The sequence below is a fragment of the Microcebus murinus genome, chromosome 18 (genome assembly GCF_040939455.1).
Source record: "Microcebus murinus isolate Inina chromosome 18, M.murinus_Inina_mat1.0, whole genome shotgun sequence".
In the NCBI taxonomy this organism is placed as follows: domain Eukaryota; kingdom Metazoa; phylum Chordata; class Mammalia; order Primates; family Cheirogaleidae; genus Microcebus; species Microcebus murinus.
In genome coordinates this window covers 12,180,428-12,204,194 of record NC_134121.1, presented here as the reverse complement: position 1 = coordinate 12,204,194, position 23,767 = coordinate 12,180,428, and the positions used below count along the sequence as shown (strand labels likewise).

General features: G+C 54.0%; 2 protein-coding genes across 3 annotated transcripts; one reads left to right on the top strand and one right to left on the bottom strand.

Moving 5' to 3' along the window:
* The first annotated feature begins 5,371 nt into the window (after positions 1-5,371).
* On the top strand, positions 5,372-11,265 carry YBX2 (Y-box binding protein 2). 2 transcript variants are annotated; one of them, XM_012776826.3, is made up of 9 exons: positions 5,372-5,738; positions 6,412-6,475; positions 7,845-7,878; positions 8,743-8,832; positions 9,395-9,679; positions 9,824-9,924; positions 10,172-10,349; positions 10,705-10,789; positions 10,892-11,265. In XM_012776826.3, exons 1-8 carry the CDS (start codon positions 5,462-5,464, stop codon positions 10,753-10,755), a joined length of 1,080 nt encoding a protein of 359 aa, XP_012632280.1. In that variant the 5' UTR covers positions 5,372-5,461; the 3' UTR covers positions 10,756-10,789; positions 10,892-11,265. The 2 variants fall into 2 exon arrangements, with proteins under 2 accessions (XP_012632280.1, XP_012632273.1); XM_012776819.3 differs by having other exon boundaries at positions 10,151-10,349.
* Positions 11,266-11,709: 444 nt separating this feature from the next.
* On the bottom strand, positions 11,710-17,519 carry SLC2A4 (solute carrier family 2 member 4). Its single transcript, XM_020280847.2, has 11 exons — positions 17,281-17,519; positions 15,905-16,021; positions 15,623-15,795; positions 15,413-15,537; positions 15,186-15,301; positions 14,925-15,087; positions 14,641-14,828; positions 14,372-14,476; positions 14,123-14,224; positions 13,379-13,582; positions 11,710-12,813 (listed from the first exon to the last, which is right to left on the bottom strand). The coding sequence occupies exons 1-11, from the start codon at positions 17,311-17,313 to the stop codon at positions 12,610-12,612; spliced, it is 1,530 nt and encodes a 509-aa protein (XP_020136436.1). The 5' UTR covers positions 17,314-17,519; the 3' UTR covers positions 11,710-12,609.
* Between the last annotated feature and the right edge of the window lie 6,248 nt (positions 17,520-23,767).

Sequence of the window (23,767 nt, the reverse complement as noted above, 5' to 3'; positions counted from 1 at the left end):
GGCCCCAGGCACTCCCAGCTTCCACCTTGTCTCATGGAGTTCTCCCTGCGTGCAGGTTTCCTCTTATAAGGACCCCAGTCATATTGGATTAGGCCCATCCCAACAACCTCATCTTAACTTGATTACATCTGCAAAGCCATTATTTCCAAATAAGGTCGCAGTCGCACGTTCCAGTGGTTAAGACTTTAATATACTTTTTTGGGGGACAAAATTCAATCTGACAACAGGTCATATCTGAGGCAGTAGAAGTGGAGGAAGTGCCCGAGAGGGGGGGAGGTGGAGTTAGAAGAATACAACTGGGGACTCTGGCTGTTAGGGGGTGCACGTAAAAGACTGGGGAGTCTGAGATGGAAATGGTCTCCAGCTGCATCTGCCACATAGACGGGGGTGGAGGAATAAGGGCAAAAACGTGTCCATTGAACTAGAGGTAACATGGCAGATGTCAGAGACTTCCCTGAATGCTGGGGGCCAACGAAAGCAGCAGTCTCGGTAAAGCACACAGGCTTTCAAGACATTTAGTTTAGAACCCAAAGTCTGACATACAGAAAGATCTAGAGGGAATGTGGGCTCTAGGGATTGTTGAGGAAGGTGAAAAATGTACAGTAGACCTCCTTTATCCTCAGGAAATATGTCCCAAGACCCCTGTGGATACCTGAAACAGCAGACAGTACCAAACCCTATATATATTATGCTTTTTCCTATACATACATATTTATGATAAAGTTTAATTTATAGATTAGGCACAGTAAGATATTAACAACAATAACTGATAACAGAACAATTATAACAATATACTGTAATAAAAGTCATGTGAAGGTGGTTTCTCTCTCTCCCCAAATATCTGATTGTATGTAATATCTTCAGACTGTAGTTGACTGTGGGTAATGGAAACCTTGAAAAAATGAAACTGTGGATAAGAGGGGACCATGGTAGTCCCAGCATAGTGGAAGGAGACTGGTGGTTTAGACTGTGGACTCTGAAGGTAGATTGATCTGCATTTGAATCCCAGCTTGGTTGTTCCCAGCTGTGTTAGACCACTTATTTAACTTCACTATACCTCAGTTTGCTTATCTGTAAAATGGGGATGATTTTCATAGTATCCACCTCCCAGATTGTTGTAGGGACTAAATGACCTACTGTATATAAAGTGCTTAGCACAGTGTGTAGCACATAGTGAATGCTCAGGAAATGTTAATTCTTTCTGTTACTACTAGATAAAAAGAAAATGACAAGAAGGTTTCTAGAAGGATATGGTAAGTAATTATAACAGATGAGACAAGAAAATAGAGGGTGCAGAAAGCTGAAGGGTGTGTCAGAGTGCTAGCAGAGCCTGGAGAGAGGAAGGACAGTGATGAGAACAGCTAGGGAGTCATGGGAGAGAAGACGGAGGCTGTAGGCATGGGACACTCTGTGGCAGTTGAGAGGCTTCTGCTAATTCTCCTCCTGGGGACAGAGAGTGTGGCTGTTGTGTACAGGTGTGGTTTCATGTTCCTATGGTCTGCAGGGGTACTTTTCCTTGAAATGCCCCACCCCCTGACATTTCCTTCCTTCCTTTTTTTTTTTTTTTGAGACAGAGTCTCACAAGAGAGCAGGTGTTAGAAGAAGGAAGAGGCAAACTCTGGTTTGGGTTGCAACAAGAAAGTTGGAGGGAAAAGTTGCTGAGAGTTTATGATACTAGGGGACAAAGGTGACACCATCTTTTCAGTCTTTCAAATTTTATCTCAATTTGATACCGCAAATCTTCACCTTGGCTGGGCTAAGCCTGGGCATCCAGGCAGAGAAAGGAGGAATAGGTACTACAGGATGACTGTGGGTAAGTGGTGGGGACATAACTCAGTGAAGAGGGAGGATGAGGATGGGGGAGGGGGAGAGGAGCTTAGATTTGGGCTTGTCAAGGTTGCAAAGCCTGAGGAGCAATTGGCTAGAGAAGACTTGACTTGGAGTCTGGTAGAAGGCGGGAGGGACTGGCGGCTGGAGACACAGGTTTGAGAGCCATCAGAAAGTGGCTACTGGCCGGGCGCGGTGGCTCACGCCTGTAATCCTAGCTCTCTGGGAGGCCGAGGCGGGCGGATCGTTTGAGTTCAGGAGTTTGAAACCAACCTGAGCAAGGGCGAGACCCCGTCTCTACTATAAAGAGAAAGAAATTAATTGGCCAACTAATATATATAAAAAAAATTAGCTGGGCATGGTGGTGCATGCCTGTAGTCCCAGCTACTTGGGAGGCTGAGGCAGCAGGATCGCTTGAGCCCAGGAGTTTGAGGTTGCTGTGAGCTAGGCTGACGCCACGGCACTCACTCTAGCCTGGGCAACAAAGCGAGACTCTGTCTCAAAAAAAAAAAAAAAAAAAAAGTGGCCACTGAAGCCAGGGGAAAGGATAAAATGACCTACCAGAAGGCATGTGGCAGGAGAAATGGCCTGGGAAATATTGGGGTTGGTGGAGGAGAACAAGACGCAAAGTCGAGGATGAGGGGTAGACAGAGGAAGGCTGGGTTGCGGCAGCTGTGGCAGGGACACTTCACTTGCTGGAGTCAAAGGAGAACCAAAGCCATCCACCGCACGGCTCAATCAAGCAGGGGGCAGAAGGCCACTGCTGAAGCGGTTTCAGTGGAGTGGTGGGGGCAGAAGCCAGATTTGGGGTGGATGTGAAAGGAAGTTGAGGAAGTAGAGGCAGCAAGGACTGCTTTCTGGAAGTTTGGTGTTCAAATAATGGAGATGTGTAGGGCATGCTAAGAAGGCAGGTTTTGTTTGTTTTTAAAATAGTGGACAAGATAGTTGAGAGACCACTTCAGGTGGGAAGGAGCAAATGGAAAGGACAGAAAGGAAGTGACAGAAAAAGAAGGAAACCTTTTCACTAGGATGCCTGGAGTCCTTGTCATCTATAGTACTTAAAATATCTAAATAACTATAAAATTCCATGAACAAACCCTACATCTAAACAGGGAGGGCAATTAACTGCATCTCTCTGTGGCTTCTGCTAATTCTCCTCCTGGGGACAGAGAGTGTGGCTGTTGTGTACAGGTGTGGTTTCATGTTCCTATGGTCTGCAGGGGTACTTTTCCTTGAAATGCCCCACCCCCTGACATTTCCTTCCTTTCTTTTTTTTTTTTTTTTTGAGACAGAGTCTCACTCTGTTGCCAGGGCAAGAGTGCCGTGGCGTCAGCCTAGCTCACAGCAACCTCAAACTCCTGGGCTCAAGCCATCCTCCTGCCTCAGCCTCCCGAGTAGCTGGGACTACAGGCATGCGCCACCATGCCCGGCTAATTTTTTCTATATATTTTTAGCTGTCCAGATAATTTCTTTCTATTTTTAGTAGAGACGAGGGGTCTCACTCTTGCTCAGGCTGGTCTCAAACTTCTGACCTCCAGCCTCAGCCTCCCAGAGTGCTAGGATTACAGGCGTGAACACCACGCCGGCCCATTTTCTTAATCTTACTACAAAAACGGGCTTATCCTCCCTTCCTTTGAGCTTCCTGTTGTCTCATCCTCTAACATATGGTTAACTAGCCCACACCTGAGCTCCCTCGGTACCTGCGGCAGGACTGAATGTTTGGCTGCGCGGTCTCAGGCTGAGGAACCCCTGCTTGCCTTTGCCCAGCCTCCGTCTCTTCCTGCGATCCTCGAGCTCGGGGCCAGGCACAGGTAACTGGGTCCTTAACAGTCTAAGGGTGGTGGTGGTGGTTTCTGTATCCTTCACGGCTTCGTCTTTTCTCTTTTTCTGTCCTTGTGACCGATGCCCTGGAAATCAGAATCCTTAACTCTGAAAGGGCCGCAGGGTGGGGTGGCTGGTGGAGGCTCTGCGACCAAGCGGGACTGGGCAGCCCCCGGCAGCGGCCGGCAGAGGGCGCGCCGGGACCGGGAGAGGCGGCGCCGCGGCCGCCGGCTGCGGCGAGGACGCGGGGCTCGGCGGGGACACTAGCCCTGGGTAAGCTAAGCGCTCGTGGGGAGGGCCGAGCGGCGCCTGGGGCACGTGTGCTGTCTGGGGCGCGCTGTCTTGGCTAAAAATACGCGCTGTCCAGCGCCACCCCCGTCTTCCGGGGGGGGGGGGAAGCGGCCCTCTGGAGTGGAGACTGCTGGAGCCTCATTATTCTGGGAGGGACATTGCTCCTCCCGGGCTGGACGTCTGGGCTCCGGAGAAAGCTGGGACAAGCCTCGGACCTCGCCTCGGTCTTCTAATCTGTGTAATGGGGACCATTCATTTACTCAATGTATTAATTCTGAGCGTCTGCGTTGTGCCAGCCACTGCTCTGGGAGGCAGACACAACTACTCCTGCGGTGGCGTTTACAGCCTAGCGTGTGTGCGTGTGTGCGTGTGTGTGGTGTAAACAGTGTAAATAAGCAAATGGTCAGGGTCATTTCCTATTTTCAAAAATGCCACGAGAAAAACAAGGCATGGTGTGGCGGAGAGGAGTGATATGCAGGCTGGTACTTGAAGACACAAGGGCGCATTCGGGACGGAGGGAACTGCGGTGCAGAGGCCTCGGGTCGGCCGCAGCCCGGCACCTGGCCGAGGCCACAGGGCCCGGATGCACTCGCGGGGGCTCTGGCGCTGGTCCAGGGTGGCAGACCGCAGAACCGCGGTGCTCTGTGGGGAGGCTGGGGTTGCCTGAAAGCTCCGGGACCTTCCCGGAGCAGGGGTATTAAATAGCTTGATTAGGGCGCTGGCCACGTGGACAGACACATTTATCAAAACTCGCGGGGAAGCGGTGCACCGTGCCGAGTGCAAACTTTGTTTCCAGAGCAAACATAATAAAAGCTATGAGCTGGGAACGTCGTTCCGCCGCGCCTTCCAGCCGGCCCCGCGCGTGTGCCGGGGCATCGCGTAGGGCGACGGTACGAGTTGTCCGTGGCGGGAGAAGGCGTCTACACCCGGCAGTGAACGCGCGAGGTCGGCCTCGAGGGCAGAGGTGAGCGGCGCGCCTACGGCCGGAACCGAGGCTGCCGACTCCCGCCCCCACCGGGGTAGTCAGGAGCAACCTGGGCGCTGCGTCCCGGGCCCCGCCCTCCGCGCAGAGGCCAGGTGGCGGTTGGGGCGCCACCAGCCCGTTTGATTTCCCGCGGCCGGTGAAAAGGGGCGGAGGGGGGAGGGGAAAGGGTCCGTCGACCAATGGGTTGCGCTGAGCGCAGTCACGTGGCGTCCCGGGGGCGGGGCCCAGGTGTACTTACGGGGCGGCGGGCGGGGGCCTGGGCCTCCGTGCCAAGTCCGGGAGGCGGGGTCGGCGTGCGGGCTGGGGCACTGCTCGGCTAGGATTGGCCTGTGGCCGGGAGGCGGGGTCTGCGCGCGCCGCGACAGCGGGCTGCGATTGGCCTCGGCTGCGGGCTCGCTGCCGGTGTGCGGGCGAGGCTCGGGGCGCGAGGACCGAGCGGGGCGGCGGGTTCGCGAGCCGGGGGGAGGGGCCGGGGCGGTGGCGGCGGCGGCGGCGGAGGAGGAGGTGGCGGCGGGGGCCGGTACTGGACCCGGCGGGATGAGCGAGGCGGAGGTGGCAGCGGTGGCGACAGCGGCCCCCGCGGCGACGGTGCCCGCGACGGCGGCAGGGGTGGTAGCGGTGGTAGTACCGGTGCCCGCAGGGGAGCCGCAGAAACCAGGCGGCGGGGCGGGCGGCGGCGGGGGCGGAGCCGCCTCAGGCCCCGCTGCTGGGACCCCCTCGGTGCCGGGCCCCCGCAACCCTGGCAACCCGGCGACGGCAGCCTCGGGGACCCCCGCGCCCCCGGCCCGGAGTCAGGCGGACAAGCCGGTGCTGGGTGAGGGGGGGCGCGTGCCAGGGCGGCTCTAAGGGGTCGGCGGGCTGGGGGAGGGGCAGCGTGGAGCCTGGCAGGATCTGGGAAGCCAAAGGCGGCCTGGCCCAGAGGCCCAAAGCACTAACTGGGCTGAGAGCTGCGGACCAAAGTGGATTCCCCTGGTGGGAAATCCTGCCAGTGCCTTCCTGGGGGGGAGGGCGGGGCTTCAGGTTCAGCTAGGGCCTTGGGGTGGAGAATGAAGCCTCAGGGTCCGGCCACGCCCCCGGGGCGGCACACTTGGCCTAGTTGGGATTAGTACTAGGTAAACCTCTGAAGCAGGTGCACTGGGGACCCTTAGGCTGGGAGGGCTAGAGAAGCCCTCAGCTATGGCCTGAGGGCAGCACTTTGTGGACCAGCTGAGTACCCAGTTTTGGGTGAAGGGCCTGGATTTGTAGGATGTGAGGAACATGCCTTAGAGTTGGAAGGGTTTTGAAAGCCTGAGTCCCTGTGTGGGTGATTCCATTTGGTGGAACTGGGGTAAGAATACCTTGAAGCTACTAGTGAAACCTGGTTGGCTTGAAGGTAAGCTTAACAGGTAGTAAGGAAGTAGGTTAGTTTTTGGAGTGTGTCAAAACTGAGTCCAACTCCATCTCTTCCCCCCTCATCTTACTGTCCCCACTGCATCTCTGCATGGCAGCAATCCAAGTACTGGGCACTGTCAAATGGTTCAACGTCCGGAATGGTTACGGATTCATCAACAGGTATCCAAGGAACCCAGGGAGGGAATGGAATGGGTACCTTCCAAACTTGCCTGTGGGATTGGACAGCTTCCCATCCTAATCTCTACCCCTGCCAAGGCACATGGTTGCAATGTCCAGCTGGTGCTGGTTGAAAGTCTTTAACCCCACAGCAAATGTGTCCTTAGTGGCAAGATGAAGCCGCCTTCACATCTTCAAGGGCAGCAGAGGATTACCCATCCAGGAACTTGGCAAACCTGGCTTTGACTCTCCCGGCTTCTCTGTCTCACCTGGAATTGCCTTATTATTTTCAGTTTGTCATGCCTTTGGGGCAGAATGTATAGGGTTATCTGCTTCTCAGGGCTCCTGGCTAGAATCGATTTCTTGTAATGGGCAGCACTCATGGCACCCTCACCACTCATCTCCCTGAAAGAGCTGTGGCTCATCTGAATCCTCCCACCTGTTGGGACTGAGAGTGGCAGTGGGGGAGGGAGGAAGGAGCTAGCCTAGCCAGAGGCTGCTGCTTTTCTTCCGTTGGTGGCCCCACCCTCCAGGCATGGGGAGAGGTTGCAGTGGTGTATTCTGAGCAGAGCCAGGTCTCCCCCAGTGGGCTCTTCCCCAGCCCGGGCACCCTGCCCAGCCCAGCCCTCCTGGGAGGCCCTACTTCCCTCTTAGCAGGCTGACCTTTGTGCAGATCCAAGTGCTTTAGAACTAGAACATTTGTTCTGGGGAAGGGGTCCCTGTCTAATTCTGGAAACGGTGGACTCCTGCAGGGAATCCCTCCAGGAAAACTCCTCCCTTGCCTCTCCTGCACACCCACTGGAGTTCTAGGATAAACCAGGGTACTAGGCAAGGTAGTGATAGAGAATGGGTGGGCTTTTCTTCTCTCTCACCCTTGGTCGCTATGTGTGTTGAGGGCCTAACTGGGGAGATATCTTTAGGCTGAGGGTGTGAATAAGGTCCTGGTGGCTGTTTAGAGCAAGTTCTTGACATGTCCCCTTCCCAAACTTGTTCTGCATCTCTGGCCACATCCCCACTCTCTCACTCCTTGCATGTAGAGAAGGAAGGAGACAGTGGAATTTTCCAAACCTGATGGGGTTGAAGGAGGAGGGGTGTTGGCCGGGATGGCTACATCCAGCACCGGCAGGTTCTAAGGTGCCTCTGGGGTAGAAGGTGGAGACTCAATTCCTTCAAGGTGCCTTTGCCTTCTCCTCCGCCCTTTCCTCCTGAAGTCCAGGTTCACACTAGGGTTTTAGGTGCACTTGTCCACCCCTAACTGTGGAAGCGGGAGCAGACAGGCCACCAACCTTAGGAATGGACATTTAGCAGGGGCCTCAGAGGAGCTGAGCACTTTACCAAAGTCACCCCCTTAACAAACCATCCTGTTCTGCAGGAATGACACCAAGGAGGATGTCTTTGTTCACCAGGTAAGAGCTAGGCTGGCTTTCTGGGGGGAAGAACGAGCCCTCTCTTTGAAGGCCTTTGCCATGATCCTTGGCAGCATGGTCAGTTGTGTTTCTCCGGCTTTTCCTTCACCGTGGCCTGCCCAACCAGGAAATACCTCCCCTCCCACCTGCTCAGTGCCTGTATCAGCCACCCTTAGCCCCACTTGTGTTGGGTTATTGAACGGCTGTCAGAGTTGTGCGTGTTTTGCCCTCTGGGCTTGGCATGTTCACTGCCTTCTGGGACCTGTTGACACTTCAGGAAGGACTCAGGCACTTTTCAGAGGGAAAAGATACTTGGGTGCAGTGGTTCTCAAAGTGTGGTCCCTGCGCCGGCAGCAGCATCACCTGACATCCAAATTCTCAGGCCCCACCACAGACCTACTGAATCAATCAGATGTGGGGCTGGGGCCCAGCAATCTGTTTTAACAAGCTCTCCAGGTGATTTTGATGCATGCTGCAGTTTGAGAACCACTGCTTTGGTGGAAAGAGCTCTCAGTGGGATTGAGGTAAGAAGCACAGTACGTTTTACCCACTTTGCGACTTAAGACTCTCTGCTATTTGTTTTGCCTTTAAGTTCACAGTTCTTGCCTCCCTTTTTGAAATCCCTGAGGGGTAAAGGGGGAAGGGAGTGTGTCCCGGGGACAGTGGTAACTGCACAGTCCCTGAGGCCCCTAGTTGATGACTTTTCCCCTACTAAACTTTGACCACCCTCTCCTTGCTCCACCTTCCAGCCCCAGACCCCAGATAAAAAGTTGCAAAGAATGAAATTGGGTGGTGGACCCAGCCGGGGCGAGAGAGACTCCTGTCTTGTTGACAACCCTTTCTCACGGCCTTTCCCCCATTCAGACAGCTATTAAAAGAAACAACCCCAGGAAGTTTCTGCGCAGTGTTGGAGACGGGGAGACTGTGGAGTTTGATGTCGTGGAAGGAGAGAAGGTTTGGGGGCTGTTGTGGGGTACTGAGTCATTGCAGGCTTCAACCCTCCTGGGGCCGGCTCTGCCTCGGCTGTGGGAATGGGACTGTGTTCTCTCAGCCAGAGGTTGTCGTCTTTAAGGTTACAGCTACTCCAAGGGATGATCTAAAGAATATGTCCCTGTCCTCAGTCTGTAGTGTCTGGATTTCGTCTCTGTAGTTCTCCAGGCACTTCTGCGTCTGTTCTCCACGTGGGCCCCTGTCCCTGAAGGACCCTTCTCAGAGTCGGTGCTCTGGAGTAATAGAGGCATGCCTGCTGCCAGGCCTTCCTCCACCCTTGCCCTTCCCCCAGCCTTATACTTGGGAGGCTACAGTAGCAGTTCTTTTAAAAGGACAAGTTGCTCCTTCCCAGATGGGTGCAAACACCGCATTGGCCCTTGGGAGGGTAGAAAGAAGTAGAAGTTAGAGGAGCTAAAGGAAAGCTGGAGAGGAGACTTCCCCTAGAAGGAGAAGACACAAAGGAGTCAAGCTAGGGAGTGTCGTGCGTTTGGAGCAGGTTCTGACTATTCCTGTTCCACCCTCCCAGGGCGCAGAAGCTGCCAACGTAACGGGGCCCGGGGGGGTGCCAGTGAAGGGCAGCCGCTATGCCCCCAACCGACGCAGGTTCCGCCGATTCATCCCCCGGCCTCGCCCAGCTGCCCCACCACCCATGGTGGCAGAGGCTCCCTCAGGGGGGGCAGAACCTGGGAGCGAAGGGGAGCGGGCTGAAGACTCTGGGCAGCGACCCAGACGACGGCGCCCACCACCCTTCTTCTACCGGAGGCGGTTTGTGCGAGGCCCTCGGCCCCCCAACCAGCAGCAGTCTGTAGAGGTGAGGGGAAGCCAGTTACCCAACTTCTGGGAATTGGCAAGGACAAAGCCCACAGGGTCCCCAAAGGAGGTGGGAAAGCTGTGCATAGCCTGGTCCCAGGGCGGCTGGTGTCCCCACAGCTCACCTGGGCCTTTATGTTTCTAGGGCACTGATGGGGTAGAACCCAAAGAGACAGCCCCACTGGAGGGGGACCAACAGGGAGATGAACGGGTCCCCCCACCCAGATTCCGGCCCAGGTACCGAAGGTAAGACTCTCTTTTTGGGGCTCTGTCCTTCCCCCCCCCCCCCAGCCAGTGTTGAGGAGGGAAGGGGCCAGAGGACAGAAAGGGAAGAGCCTGAAGCCCCTGGCGAGAGGTGCCTAGAGGGAAGTGGGTGGTCGGGGGCTGGAAGCCTGGCTCCTGGAGGTGGGAGTGGGGTAGCTGGGGAGACCTGGGAGGAAGGTGGTCTACCCTGGTCTCATGGTCCCTTCAGGGCCCCTGTCTCTCTCCTTAGGCCTTTCCGCCCCAGGCCACCCCAGCAGCCAACCACAGAAGGTGGGGATGGCGAGACCAAGCCCAGCCAAGGCCCTACTGATGGTTCCCGGCCTGAGCCCCAGCGCCCACGAAACCGTCCTTACTTCCAGAGGCGACGGCAGCAGCCCCCTGGCCCCCGGCAGCCCACAGTCCCGGAGGTGAGGACCCTGGGATGCCTAATCTGCTGTTGGATGAATGAAAAGGCTGGGACCAACTCCCCCTCCCTCTCCCTTCTTTATGTCCTTTTCTTTTCCCCTTCCCTTCTTACTCTACCCCTTTGCTCCCTGGTCCTCTGGCCCTGTACCCTCCAGGAAGCCCCAGCAGAGGTGATCTAGCCCATGTCACCCCTGCAGACTCCCGCTCAGCTCCGCCTGGGGCCACAGTACCGGCTTGTGGATGTGAATTGGGAACTGGTTGGGGGGGAGGGGAAGGGAGACAGAGATGGTGGGAGAAGGTTGAAGTTGGGGACCCTAAAGAACAAGAGAATCTCAGTTGGCCACCGCTGTTCTCTAGACCTCAGCCCCCATCAACAGTGGGGACCCCCCCACCACCATACTGGAGTGATTCCAACTCAAAGGACACCCAGAGCTACCATCTGGTGAGTGGCTGCTCTACTCGGGGTGGGTGGCCAAGAGGCACAGGGGACTGGGTTGTGATAAATTGCTCTTATTTATGGCTCCTGCATTTTTCTTTCTTTCAGGTATCTGCCAGTTTTTCCAACTGACCTGTACCCTACCCAGCACCCCCTCCCCCCTTTCCCATAATTCATGACATCAGAACACCGGCTTTACCCCTTTTCCTTGAGACTCAGGAGGGCCAAAGCAACAGCCTTTTGCTTTTCTTTTTTTTTCCACTTCCTGTCAAGGGTTGAAGGAAGGGATCCATCCTTCTTGTTCAGAGGCACCAGCTCCCTCCCCTAGATCAGGCTGAGAAGGAACCAGCCAGCTCTTACCTCCTCCTGGTTGTTTTTCTTTCCCACCCCAGTTTATTTTTTGTTTCCCTTCCACCTACCTCTGAAGCCATTTTATGAACTGTCATGTGCCACCTGAGCCTCCAGTAAAAACAAAAACAGGCTTTCCTGTTGTCTGGTCTCTGCCTCTTTTCTGTCTTGAGAATTACTGGTAACTCACTGTTGAGCCACAGTGGTAAGGGGGATTTGGGGCCATGGGCAGGGCCTGGTCTTGAACCCTTACTCCAGTGTTTTTAGCTGGATAGCTCTGTCAAGCGCCTTCACCTGTGAGATTTGCTGCCCCATCTGTAAAATGGGCAGACACCTCCCTTGCAGAGTGAGTGTTTTGCAGAGTGCCAAGAGCAGTGCCCAGCACTTGCAGCTACAATTTATTGAGCATTCACTACTAATAAAGCCACTCATAGAAATGTAAGTAGAGGCATGAGTAACTGCATCCAGAGGATTCTGAGTCCTTGAGCTGAGGCAGGATGGAGAGAGAGGAAGAGGGAGGAGGGGAAGTTATGGTCCCTGTTTCAGCCCATCCTTGAGTAGCCTCCACAACAGGATGCTCATCTTCAAACAGTAACTTTATAGATGTATCTATATGTACACATTACTACAACAGACCTTTGGTTTCTTTTTTCTACCTCTTTTTCACATATACAAAAATATCTGAAGGCTCCTCCCAGCCCATTGTTGACAGGCAGCCTTTGAATTCCCCTCTTTCCCTTAGTTGGTCAAAAGCCTGTGGGGATAGCACCCCTGCAGGCAGGGAGAGGAAGAAAGAGCTGGAGTCCATCCCTGCTTGGCAGCCTTGGGGGACAATCGGAGTAGGGCCCCCAGCCCTAAGTTTAGAGGTGGGATTTTGCTGTCCCTTCCTCTTACCATACATGGGCACATACTTTTCCTGTTCCCTCTTGCCCTGGAAGGCTGAGCCTGCAGTGACAGAGGTTGAGTCCTTTGCACAGGAGGGGACAAGACAGAATCCCATTCGCCCAGAGTCCATGTGGCAAGAATTCAGTGAAGTCCCAGGTCGTGGGAGGAGTCCAAGGTGGTGAGAAAGTCACGTCCTGCTCTCTGCCTCAGTTTGTCCCACTGAAAAAGTCAGTCTGGCCTCTCCTCCCTCCAATCCCTCTTCTCTAGCAGGGAAAGAACTTATTCTGGAGTGCAGTCTGGGTGGGGGTGGGGAGGAAAGGGCTGGACTACGTGGGAAGGGTGGGGAAGGGGACAATGGCCCACCCTGATGGCCACAGCGTAACCACAACACATAAATATCCAAGAGTCACACGAGGGGAGCGAGGGGGTGCTCAGACCACCCTTCCCTCCCACTTCCCAATTCTACCAGGCTGCAGGGGTTTTCTCCACCCTGGCAGTGACGGGGAAGAGAGGGTTAAAGTGCTGCAGAGGAAAGGAAGGGGTCTCTCTGGGGGGGTAGAGAAAGCTGGCTCTCCCACACCCGCCTTGCCCCCTCAGTCGTTCTCATCTGGCCCTAAGTACTCAAGTTCTGTGCTGGGTTTCACTTCCTGCTCTAAAAGAGAGGGTGTCCGGCGGAAGGTGGCTGAGATCTGGTCAAACGTGCGGCCGCGGGTTTCAGGTACTCTTAGGAAGGTGAAGATGAAGAAGCCGAGGAGGAGGCCCGCAAACAGGAGGAAGACGTAGGGACCCATGGCATCCTGGGGCAGGTGGAGAAAGAGGTGTTGACAGCGTGGGGTGGGGAAGGAAGGGGTGACTTCAGGCAAACCAGGAACTAAAGGCTCTCACAGGGGGCTGAGGCTACCGCAGAAAGTAGCTGGCTCTCTCGAGGGACAAGGGAAATCACCGGGAATGAGAAGTTACCCTGAAAAAAGGATTCTCTGAACCCCAACTCTCCTTTGGTCCTCTGTCCTCTTCCCCATCCTGAGTTACAGCACTCGGGAGATTCCCAGCCGTTTGTAGTACGAAAGTCTATAATGTTATTCCTGGTCGAAGTTAGGTTATGCCACTGGTTTTTTTTTTTTTTTTTTTTTTCTGTTGACTCAGTTGGGGATACTGGTTTGTTTTGAAGACAACAGTCACTATCTGATCTAGGTCTGCCCCCTTCTTTCCTCTGATTCTGGTGGAGCAGGGGCTTCACCAAAGTAACCCAAAGACCGGTGGCCAGCGGCTGGGGAGTGCCTGACTGGAAAGCAGTGGGCTGGCTGCGAGCCGGCCCCTCTGCCTACAGTGTGAGAGAGGAGCCTGGGCCGGGTGGGGACCTACCGCGACATACTGGAAACCCATGCCAATGATGAAGTTGCATGTCCAGTTGGAGAAACCAGCCACAGCCATGGCTGCTGGGCGGGGTCCCTGGCTGAAGAGCTCGGCCACGATGAACCAGGGGATGGGGCCAGGGCCAATCTCAAAGAATGCCACAAAGCCAAAGATGGCCACGATGGAGACATAGCTCATGGCTGGAACCCGCTCCTACGGCCAGTAGGAAGGGTAGAGAATCAAATTCAGGCCTTTCTGGATCTTCCCTTGCCCTCAACCTGGAGGGAACTGAGATCTACCCCTCCCGGCAGCTTGTGAGGGGCTGCACCCTGGGTTGGAACAGGCCCGTGAGCGTTTCTGAGCACTGATGTTCTGCCGGCTACCTCAAGCAGATTCAAGGCAGAGGAAACGTCATGGCCTCTCAGCTCTTATGACGCCTGATTCCTCCTTGGCTCTAAAGGTGGGTCATCAGAAATTATTGTTCCTGAGGCTTGACAGGGGCTCTCCCTCCTGGCTGCCAGAGGAGGCCATATCCTCCTCCCCCACAGCGGGCCTCAGTGCAGCCTGGGCCCTTCAGAGCACAGACCACAGTCCCAGCAGACTCTGGAGCCAACTGCCCACAGTCCTGGCACAGAGCTGGCCCCAGGATTAAAGGTGTGTATGTTAAGGAGTGGCCCTGGCTGGCCACAGAGCCCTTTGGGGCTGTTCCCATGGGCTGGGCTGCTGGCCCCCTCCCAGCCCCTCAGGCCTCACCAGCAGGAGCAGAGCCACAGTCATCAAGATGGCACAGCCACACATGCCCGCCAGGCCCAGGAGATGGAGCGTCCGGCGCCCCGCCCGCTCCACCAAGAACACCTGTGGAAGAGTCAGAGCTTGGCAGGGGGTCTTCAGGACACAGACAGTGGGAGGGTGTGGGTGGGGAGGGCAACGGAGAGTGGGATCTCTGGGACACCCAGGGATGTGAAGCCAGTGGCGTGGGCCATTCCAGAGGTGAGCAGTTACCGAGACCAAGGTGAAGACTGTGTTGACCACACCAGCTCCTATGGTGGCATAGGCTGGCTGGCCTACCCCTGCCGTCTCAAAGATGCTGGTCGAATAATAGAAAACCTACAGGTGGGGGAGAAGAAAAGGTGATGGCAAGGATGTCCCTTCCTTCACTCCAGCCACAACAAGCTGGACCTTGAGTTTTAATGGAGGGGGCTTGCTCCCTTCTCCCAGCCCCTTGGGCTATTGCCTGCCCCGGGCCCTGCCTAGAGGCTGCCCATACATACAGCATTGATGCCAGAGAGCTGCTGGCTCAGTTGCAGCACAACTGCAATGATCAGGGGTTGCCGGTGGGTACGGCTGCCCAGGAGCTGGGGTAGGGACAGTGGCCGCTCACGCTCCAGCTTCCGCTTCTCATCCTTCAGCTCAGCCAGAGCTCCAGACACATCGGCCCAGCCTGTGAGGCGCTTCAGACCTGGGGGTGGGAGGTCAGGCCTGAGGGGTCAGGCCTAGGTGCTAGCAAGACGGGGTGGAGGCATGGGCCGGGCTAGACTGCAGGGTGAGAGCTCACTCTTTCTGGCAGGCCCCTCCAGGTTCCTGATGATGTAGAGGTAGCGGGGGCTCTCGGGGCAGAAGGGCAGCAGGGCCAGCTGCAGGAGGGCGGGTAGCACCGTGAGGCCCAGGAGCAGTGGCCATAGGGCAGCAGTGCCCAGCAGGGAATCCAAGCCTAGCACCTGCAGAAGAAGGTTAGGAAGGAGGTAAGGCCCTGCTGCCTTACCCTAGAGGTCCACCTCAACCCCTGCCCAGCCCCCATGAGGCCAGGCCTGGTCACCTGGGCGATCAGAATGCCAGTGACGATGGCCAGTTGGTTGAGCGTCCCCAAAGCACCCCGAAGGTGAGTGGGGGCGATCTCCCCCACGTACATGGGCACCAGCCCCGACGTCAGCCCTGGGCAGAGGGAAGAAAAGAGGGCTGAAGGCAGGTGCCCACTCCCATCTGAAAGCCCAAGCAGGGTGAAAGAAAACAGGGCACTTGGCAGGGCCTGGTGCCTGTGGGTACCTGAGTAGGCGCCAATGATGAAGCGTCCCAGAATGAGCATCTCATAGGAAGCAGCAGCGTTGGCCAGGCCCATGAGGGTGCCCCCCAGCACCGCCAAGACATTGTTGACCAGCATGGCCCTTTTCCTGGTGGGCAGGCAGAGTGGGGCTGTCAGGGTTAGGGTACCATGCTATGGCTCCCTCCCCATTCCCTGGCCCTCCAGCTCCAAACCTTCCAAGCCACTGAGAGATGATGCCAATGAGGAAGGAGGAAATCATGCCGCCCACAGAAAAGATGGCCACGGAGAGAGCCCAGAGGGTGGTGAGGGTGCCCGGCGGGATGGAGCTGGGTCCCTCGGGCCCCTGCCTCCCCAGCCACGTCTCATTGTAGCTCTGTTCAATCACCTGGGGGTACAGTGCAGGAGTGATTCCCTACACACCCTTCCCTTTCTGCCAAACCTGAAGCCCCCATCCTCTTTGGGTACCCCCACTCCGCCAGCTATAGGCCCCTCACCTTCTGTGGGGCATTGATGACCCCAATGTTGTAGCCAAACTGCAAGGAGCCAAGCACGGCAGTGAACACAGCAAGGGCCAAGGTCCCAGTCACCCGCTGCTGAGGGGGTTCTCCATCCTGGACAGGCAGGAGCAGACAGGGGGCATGTCATATGGAACCATGCTTTCCTGTCCCTAGGGGCCCAGGCCCAGCTGGAGCCTGGAGATACTGGGTTCCATCCAACATGTTGGGTGAGGGAAACTGGCCCATATTAGGAGTCGCACAAAGATCTCAATGTAAACAGGAGCACACAGAACTCAACAGCAGCAGGGCAGGGCAGAAACTAGACGTTTGAGTCCACAAGGCAGACAAATGTTTGAGGACTTAAATCTCAATATCCCTCTGTGACCTTGGGACAGGCTTGGCCTTAAGAGTTCAGATTTGTGTGACCTTGGGCAAGTCACTTCCCCATTCTGAACCTAGGGTTCCTCTTCTCTGAAATGCAGGTGATGTTGCCTGCCTTGCCTACCTGTCCCTGAGAGTGTTGTGAAAACCAAAACCAAATGTTAACAGTATTCCTGACAGTGCTGGTTTTACAAAGTAACAAATGCATTATTATCATCAGCCACTGTCCTCTTCCCTGCCCTCTGGGGGTTCTCTTCTCACCTAGCTCCAGGAGGCTCCCAACAGGCCCAAGAAGTACAATTCCACAGTCATCTCGGGGCGGCCTTTTCTATCTCTGCTGCAGCCTCCCATCCCCCTCTAAGACCGACAACAACGGGGGGACCGTGCAGGGGTTCTGCCTGGGAGAGCTATGCCCAGGGGAGGAGGGCGGGAAGGTGGTGTGAGGGGCGGTGGCAGTGGTGGCCGCTCGCTGGCGGCACAGACTGTCTCCAAGCGGAAACCTGAGCTGGGGTAGGGGGGGCTGACGCTCCCCTCTGCCCCTCCACCAACCATGGGGCCAAGGGAAAGTTCAGCGTCCTGGAGGGCGTCCAGGAGTGGGGGTGGGGGCCCACGCAGAGCCTCCAGTCCTCGAAACACTGCCCGCGAGCTGGGACAGACAGACAGCTCCTGGAGGGCAAGACCCGCCTGGTTCTGCTTTCCCAAGTTGGATGGAGGGCAGGGTGTCCCCGATTCCGGCGCAACAGGACAAGGGGACGAACCCTGGACTCGCAGAACGAAGTTGTGCCCCGAAAGGTCTCCCAGACCCACTCTGCGTCCTGGTAGGCCTGGAATCCGACAGTCACGGGTTGGCCAGGCGGGGTATAAATAGCCAGCCCCTCACCTCCACCCCCTGCGCCTGCGCGGGGACCGCCTCCAGCTGACCCCCACCACGACCCCACCCCAGGAAAACGGGGACCCGTGCCCCCGCCTCGCCCCTGCGGGATGAACCTTACTTCGGAGCCGATCTGCTGGAAGCCTGACGGCATCTTGTCTTAGAAGGGCTGGAGGCTCAGGGGCTGCGGTGATGAGAGAGGCGACTGGGGGCTCTGTGGCCCAGGCCTGGCGGGCAGAGGCCGCGGGGGCCCCGGGGGTCCCGGAGCGGCGAGCAGAGGGCAGGCCTGGTAGGACTCACAGCCACAAGCCAAGGAGGCACAAAGCAGCAGGGCGCCCGGGGATCTGTCCCAGCCGGGCTGGGGGAAAAGACGCAAGGAACCCCCGCCACCTCATCCCCGCCCCCCAAGGGCCACGCCCTCCACAGCACCCATTGGCCAGGAGCCCGCACACCCCAGAAGGCCACGCCCCTCTCTAAGACTGGGGCTTAGAGTTTGGCTCGACTCGGTGGGGGTGACCAGCGGGGCCACGCCTCCTCAGCGTGGCTGGTGACACGCGCCCCTCCGGTTCCCGCCAGCCTGGAGCTGGGAAGTTTTGCGAAAAGTATCCGAAGAACAAAAGGCCCCACCCACCCACGTGTCAGGACTCCGCCCACCAGCCGAGATACCGGGCTGCCGCGGAGGCTTCAAGTCTGGCGCCACGCGACTGGACAGTGGGGTCCGAGAGGCGGGGATGGGCCAGGTGTTCTTGGCCCCGGCTGGGGGCGGAATCCAGCCACGTGAGTGACCGCGCGAGCCGGCGCGCGGGGTGGGTGAGGAGCAATGCCCCGAAGTAACCCGGAGCGGCTATTTTTAGCTCCCACGTTGGGAGCTGCCAAATGTCAGGTCCCGGGTGTCCCGGCCTGTCCTGGGCGGGGGAGGACAGGGATATGGAGCCTTAAAGGGTCCATGACACGCTTCCCACGCGGGGGTGGCCTTGTTGGCCAGGAAATGCCGTTCATAGAGGGTCGGGTGGCTGGGCTCCCAGGTCCTGTCTTTCAGTGTCTATCCCCGCTCCAGGCGCCGCCTATCCGGTCGTCCCCTTACACACATTTCCCACGTTGGTGCCTGGAGGCGGCCCGAGGGACAGTTGGTCACGCCGACCGCACTGCCAGCCCTGAGGTTCCTGAGCTGCCACCACGTGCTGGCCGCGTGGACGACACGCTCTCCGGAGGCCGCTCGGGGTTTGGATTCTCAGCTGAATCCTGCCCAGTAGCGAGGGCGCGATCTAGGGTCGGCTGTCCCGAGACGGAGACGCCGAGCGCGCGGAGTGTGGAGAACGCGTGGCTCAGAAAGCGGGCCTCAGAATTGCAGGGCTGTAGTGCCACCTGGAGGGAGAGCGAGGAACCTCAGCGGATTGGACCAGCGTAGTCTCCGACCCACTGTCCCTTGTCGTGCCACCTCCCTGAGGCTTCAGTGACATCTAACCCAGGCCTCCCTCTAGAGCTCCAGATCCAGGTGTCCAGTTACAGCCTGAATGGGGCAGCTCACTGATCAGCATGTCCAAACCTGCTCCTCCTAACTTCCTTACCCAGTGAATTACTCACCCAGTCGCTCCTGTGGTGGAAATCACGCTTGGTTCCTCCTGTCCCTCGCCGCTCCTTTCCTCTTTAGCCAGTTAGACCCCAACATTGGGGTTTTGGCCCAGACCCTCTCACATTCGTCTAATTTTCTCCACCTGTACTGCTGCCACGTTAGTCCAGACCACCGTCACCCTGACTGGTCTTCCTGCTACTCCTTTTCCCCTACAAGGAGGGCAGAGTGCAATTTTCAAAGGTCTGACCTCATCACTCTCACCTAAGACTTCACTGACTCTTTGTTGCCCCCCACTGTCAAGTTCAAGCCCTTTTTCAGAGGGAACAAAGCCTCCTGCCTCTCCTATCTCTGCATTACCTATCTCACCTGCCTTTCCTTCTCTCCTCTATCATGTTCTGGGCAATGCCAGACTACTTCTACCCAGAACACACTGCTCTTTTGACCCTGCTTGGTGCCTTTGTTGCTCTAATCCTCCCCACAATCTGGAATGCCAAAGGACTCCTATTCATCCTTCAAGAAAGCTCCCCCCACACCCAATTCCTATTCTACAGGTCTATTTTGCTTCCAGCTTCTGGGGAGAGACCTTGACCTCTGAACTCCAGCAACACTGCCTCTTCTCTATATTTTGTTCATATATTTGAGTCTCAGGTGCAGAAGATTGGATTAATGATACAGTTCTTGGCATATTGTCTTCATTGATCTATGTCCTATAATTATTTTTAAAATTATTTGTTTCCCAGCCCAGGCAACATAGTGAGACCCCATATCTACAAAAAATAGGAAAAATTAGCCAGGTGTGGGGTCATGCATCTACAGTCCCTGCTATTTGGGAGGCTGGAGAATTGCTTGAGCCCAGGAGTTTGCAGCTGCAGTGAGCTATGATTGTGCCATTGCACTCCAGCCTGGGTGACAGAGTGAGAATCTAACTCTTAAATTAATAATAATAGCCGGACGCGGTGGCGCGCGCCTGTAGTCCCAGCTACTCGGGAGGCTGAGATGGGAGGATCGCTTGAGCCCAGGAGTTCTGGGCTGTAGTGCGCTATGCCGATCGGGTGTCCGCACTAAGTTCGGCATCAATATGGTGACCTCCCGGGAGCGGGGGACCACCAGGTTGCCTAAGGAGGGGTGAACCGGCCCAGGTCGGAAACGGAGCAGGTCAAAACTCCCGTGCTGATCAGTAGTGGGATCGCGCCTGTGAATAGCCACTGCACTCCAGCCTGGGCAACATAGCGAGACCCCGTCTCAAAAAAAAAAAATTAATAATAATAATAAATAAAATTATATTTCCATACCCATTTTTTCTTCCTTCAAAAGGCTACCATTTCATTCCCAGAAAAAAAAAATTAGGAAAAAAAGACAATCATTGCAATGCATTTAATGTTTATTTTTTTGTGCTCTTGCAAAATATGAATAATTTTGTGTGTAAATATTTTTATTTTATGTAAATAGCATCTTGTATATTTCATTCTGATCTTACTTATTTTCAGTAAGTACTCTGTTTTTAAAATCCACTCTTGGGAGGCCAAGGCGGGTGGATCACTCAAGGTCAGGAGTTCGAAACCAGCCTGAACAAGAGCGAGACCCCCGTCTCTACTATAAATAGAAAGAAATTAATTGGACAACTAATATATATAGAAAAACTTAGCCGGGCATGGTGGCGCATGCCTGTAGTCCCAGCTACTTGGGAGGCTGAGGCAGAAGGATTGCTTGAGCCCAGGAGTTTGAGGTTGCTGTGAGCTAGGCTGATGCCACGGCACTCTAGCCCGGGCAACAGAGTGAGACACTGTCTCAAAAAAAAAAAAAAAAATCCACTCCTGCTCTACGATTATCAAAGCTATTGCTGCATGACACTCCACAGTGTGAGTCACACCCCATTTCACCTGCCAACAATCCCATGTGACCTCAAATTCCCAACTGCAACAAATAATATGGCGATGAACATTTTCCTACAAGGTGCCTTATAGACCCCTGTGAGAACTTCTTTGGAAGTTACATCTATGTCTATGACTGTGTCTATATTTATATCTAACTGCAGGGCCAGAATTGCTGAGTCATAGGGTGTTCTTATACCTAATGACTAAGTACTGCCAGCTTGCTCTTCAGAATGGATGTCCCATTCTACTTCCATCAGCAGTGCAGGAGGGTTCTGCCACCACCCTGTCCTCTCAGTCAGCATCCACTCAGAGGCAGCACAGTTAAGAGTATGGACCCTGGGCCCAAACTGCCTGACTCTGGGCCCCAGCTCTGTTATTTACTCACTTTGTGCCCTTTGAGGGTTACCTAAGCTCCCTATGCCATATACGTCATCTGTAAAACGAGAAGGGAGATAATAATAGTATCTACATCTTAGGGTGTTAATGAAGGTGAATAATATAATATTTATATAGTGCTTAGAATAGATCGAAAAATAAGATCTTTTGTTTTTCTTTTTAAACAGCTTAATTGAGGTATAATTCACATACAATAAACAGCATATATTTAAAGTGTACAATTTTCCCAGGAGCAGGGGGCCCACCAGGTTGCCTAAGGAGGGGTAAACCTGCCCAGGTTGGAAACTGAGCCGGTGAAAACTCCTGCACTGATAAGTAGAGGGATTGTGCCTGGGAATAGCCACTGCACTCCAGCCTGGGCAACATAGTGAGACCCCATCTATAAAAAAAAAAAATTAAAAATAGGCCAGGTGCAATGGCTCATGCCTGTAATCCTAGCACTCTTGGAGGCCAAGGCAGGAGGATCGCTTGAGCTCAGGAGTTCTAAGATCAGCTTGACCAAGAATGAGATCCCGTCTCCACTAGAAATAGAAAAAATTAGCCAGGCGCGGTGGCACATGCCACTAGTCCCGGCTACTTGGGAGGCTGAGGCAGGAGGAGCACTTGAGCCCAGGAGTTTGAGGTTGCTGTGAGCTAGGCTGACACCACGGCACTCTAGACTGGGCAATAGAGTGAGACTCTGTTTCAAAAAAAATTAAAATAAATAAAAATAAAAATATAGTGTACAATATATTTTGACATATGTATATACCCGTGAAACTATCCCTACAGTCAAGATAATGAATATAGCTTTCACTGCCAATTAAGTTTCCTTGTACCCCTTGGTAATCCCTTCCTCCAGCCCTTTCTCTCATGCTCTAGGCAAGCATAGCACTGATCTGCTTTCTGTCATTATAGACTAGTTTTCATTTTCTAGAATTTTATGTAAAGGGAATCATACAGGATGTACTTGTTTTGTCTGGCTTCTTTCACTTAACATGATGATTTTGAGATTCATCTATTATTTTGCATGTATTGAGTGTTTACTTTTTTATACTGCTGAATAATATTCCATTGTAGGAATATACCACAATTTATTCACTCACCTGTTGATGGATATTTGCGTTGTTTCCACTTTGGGGCTATTACAAATAAAGCCTCAAGGAACATTCAATGTACAAATCTTTGTAAGGACATATGATTTCATTTCTCTTGGAAAATAGCTAGGAGTAGAATGGCTGGATTATATGATAGGTGTATGTATCACTTTTTATGAAACTGCCAAACTGTTTTCCAAAATGGTTGTACGATTTTACATTCTCACCAGTAGTGTATAAGAGTTCCAGTTTAGGCCGGGCGTGGTGGCTCAAGCCTATAATCCTAGCACTCTGGGAGGCCAAGGCAGGAGGATTGCTCAAGGTCAGGAGTTCGAGACCAGCCTGAGCAAGAGTGAGACCCCGTCTCTACTAAATATAGAAGGAAATTAACTGGACAACTAAAAATATATAGAAAACATTAGCCAGGCATGGTGACACATGCCTGTAGTCCCAGCTACTCGGGAGGCTGAGGCAGGAGGATCACTTGAGCCCAGGAGTTTGAGGTTGGTGTGAGCTAGGATGATGCCACGGCACTCTAGCCTGGGCAGCAGAGTGAGACTCTGTCTCAAAAAAAAAAAAAAAAAAAAAAGGAATTCCAGTTTAACTACACCTCCATCAACACTTATATGGTCAGTCTTTTAAATTTTAGCCAGAATGGACTATATGATATTTTAATCAAATAAATGGGAAACAGTTTGGATTTCTAATATTTATAAGTAAAATAAGTGAGAGGTGATATCTTACTGCAGTTTTCTTTGATTAGTTATGGTTTGGAACATCCCGTTAAACCCCTGTCAGGACTTTGGCTTTCTTCTTTGGCAAATTTCCTACACACACACACACACACACACACACACACTGCAGAGCAGGGGTCTCACTATGTTGCTGAGGCTGGACTTGAACAACTGGGCAGCATCCTGAAGCTGAAACCACCGTGCCTGCGGTTTCCTCGTCATCTTCTTTGCCTCTTTTCTCTTGGAGTATTTCTTGTTTATTGGTAAGACTTGTTAAAAAATGGTCTCAGTTCCTTGTCAGATTGGACATTGCAAATATCTTCCCCCATGCTATCATCTGCCTATTAATTTTTCCTTGGCAAACTTCATTGAAGAGAAATCCTTAGTTTGGGTGTAATCAAAATGACCATTTTTTTTCTCTTATGGTTTGTGATTTTGAAAATTTGTATATGTTCTTTTCCATCTCTGCACCATGAAGATATTCTTTTACATCTTCTTCCAGTAACTTCATAGTTTTACTTTTCTTTTTTCTTTTGAGATAAGAGTGTCATTCTATTGCTTGGGCTAGAGTGCCATGGCTTCAGGCTAGCTCACAGCAACCTCAATCTCTTGGGCTCAAGCGATCCTACTGCCTCAGCCTCCCAAGTAGCTGGAACTATAGGCATGTGCCACCATGCCTGGCTAATTTTTTCTATATATTTTTAGTTGTCCGCTAATTTCTTTCTATTTTTAGTAGAGACTGGGGGGGGGGGGCTCACTCTTGCTCAGGCTGGTCTCGAACTCCTGACCTTGAGCAATCCGCCCGCTTCAGCCTCCCAGAGTATATGTACTACTGTTTCTTTTATTTCCTTGTAGTATTGTTCCAGACCTCCAGGGTTTTGTCAAACAAGAGTGGCAAATGTAGACATCTTTGTCCTTTCTCCAATCATAAAAGATATGAGTCTAACATTTTTTT

Coding starts and splice junctions, on each gene's coding strand:
- SLC2A4 (XM_020280847.2), bottom strand. CDS start 17,313: ATGCCGTCAGGCTTCCAGCAGATCGGCTCCGAA. Junction 14,829..14,924: donor GGAGGGGCCTGCCAGAAAGA/GTGAGCTCTCAC, acceptor TCCCACCCCCAG/GTCTGAAGCGCCTCACAGGC. Junction 14,477..14,640: donor AGCTCTCTGGCATCAATGCT/GTATGTATGGGC, acceptor CCCCACCTGTAG/GTTTTCTATTATTCGACCAG.
- YBX2 (XM_012776819.3), top strand. CDS start 5,462: ATGAGCGAGGCGGAGGTGGCAGCGGTGGCGACAGCGGCCCCCGCGGCG. Junction 5,739..6,411: donor GGCGGACAAGCCGGTGCTGG/GTGAGGGGGGGC, acceptor TCTGCATGGCAG/CAATCCAAGTACTGGGCACT. Junction 7,879..8,742: donor AGGATGTCTTTGTTCACCAG/GTAAGAGCTAGG, acceptor TCCCCCATTCAG/ACAGCTATTAAAAGAAACAA.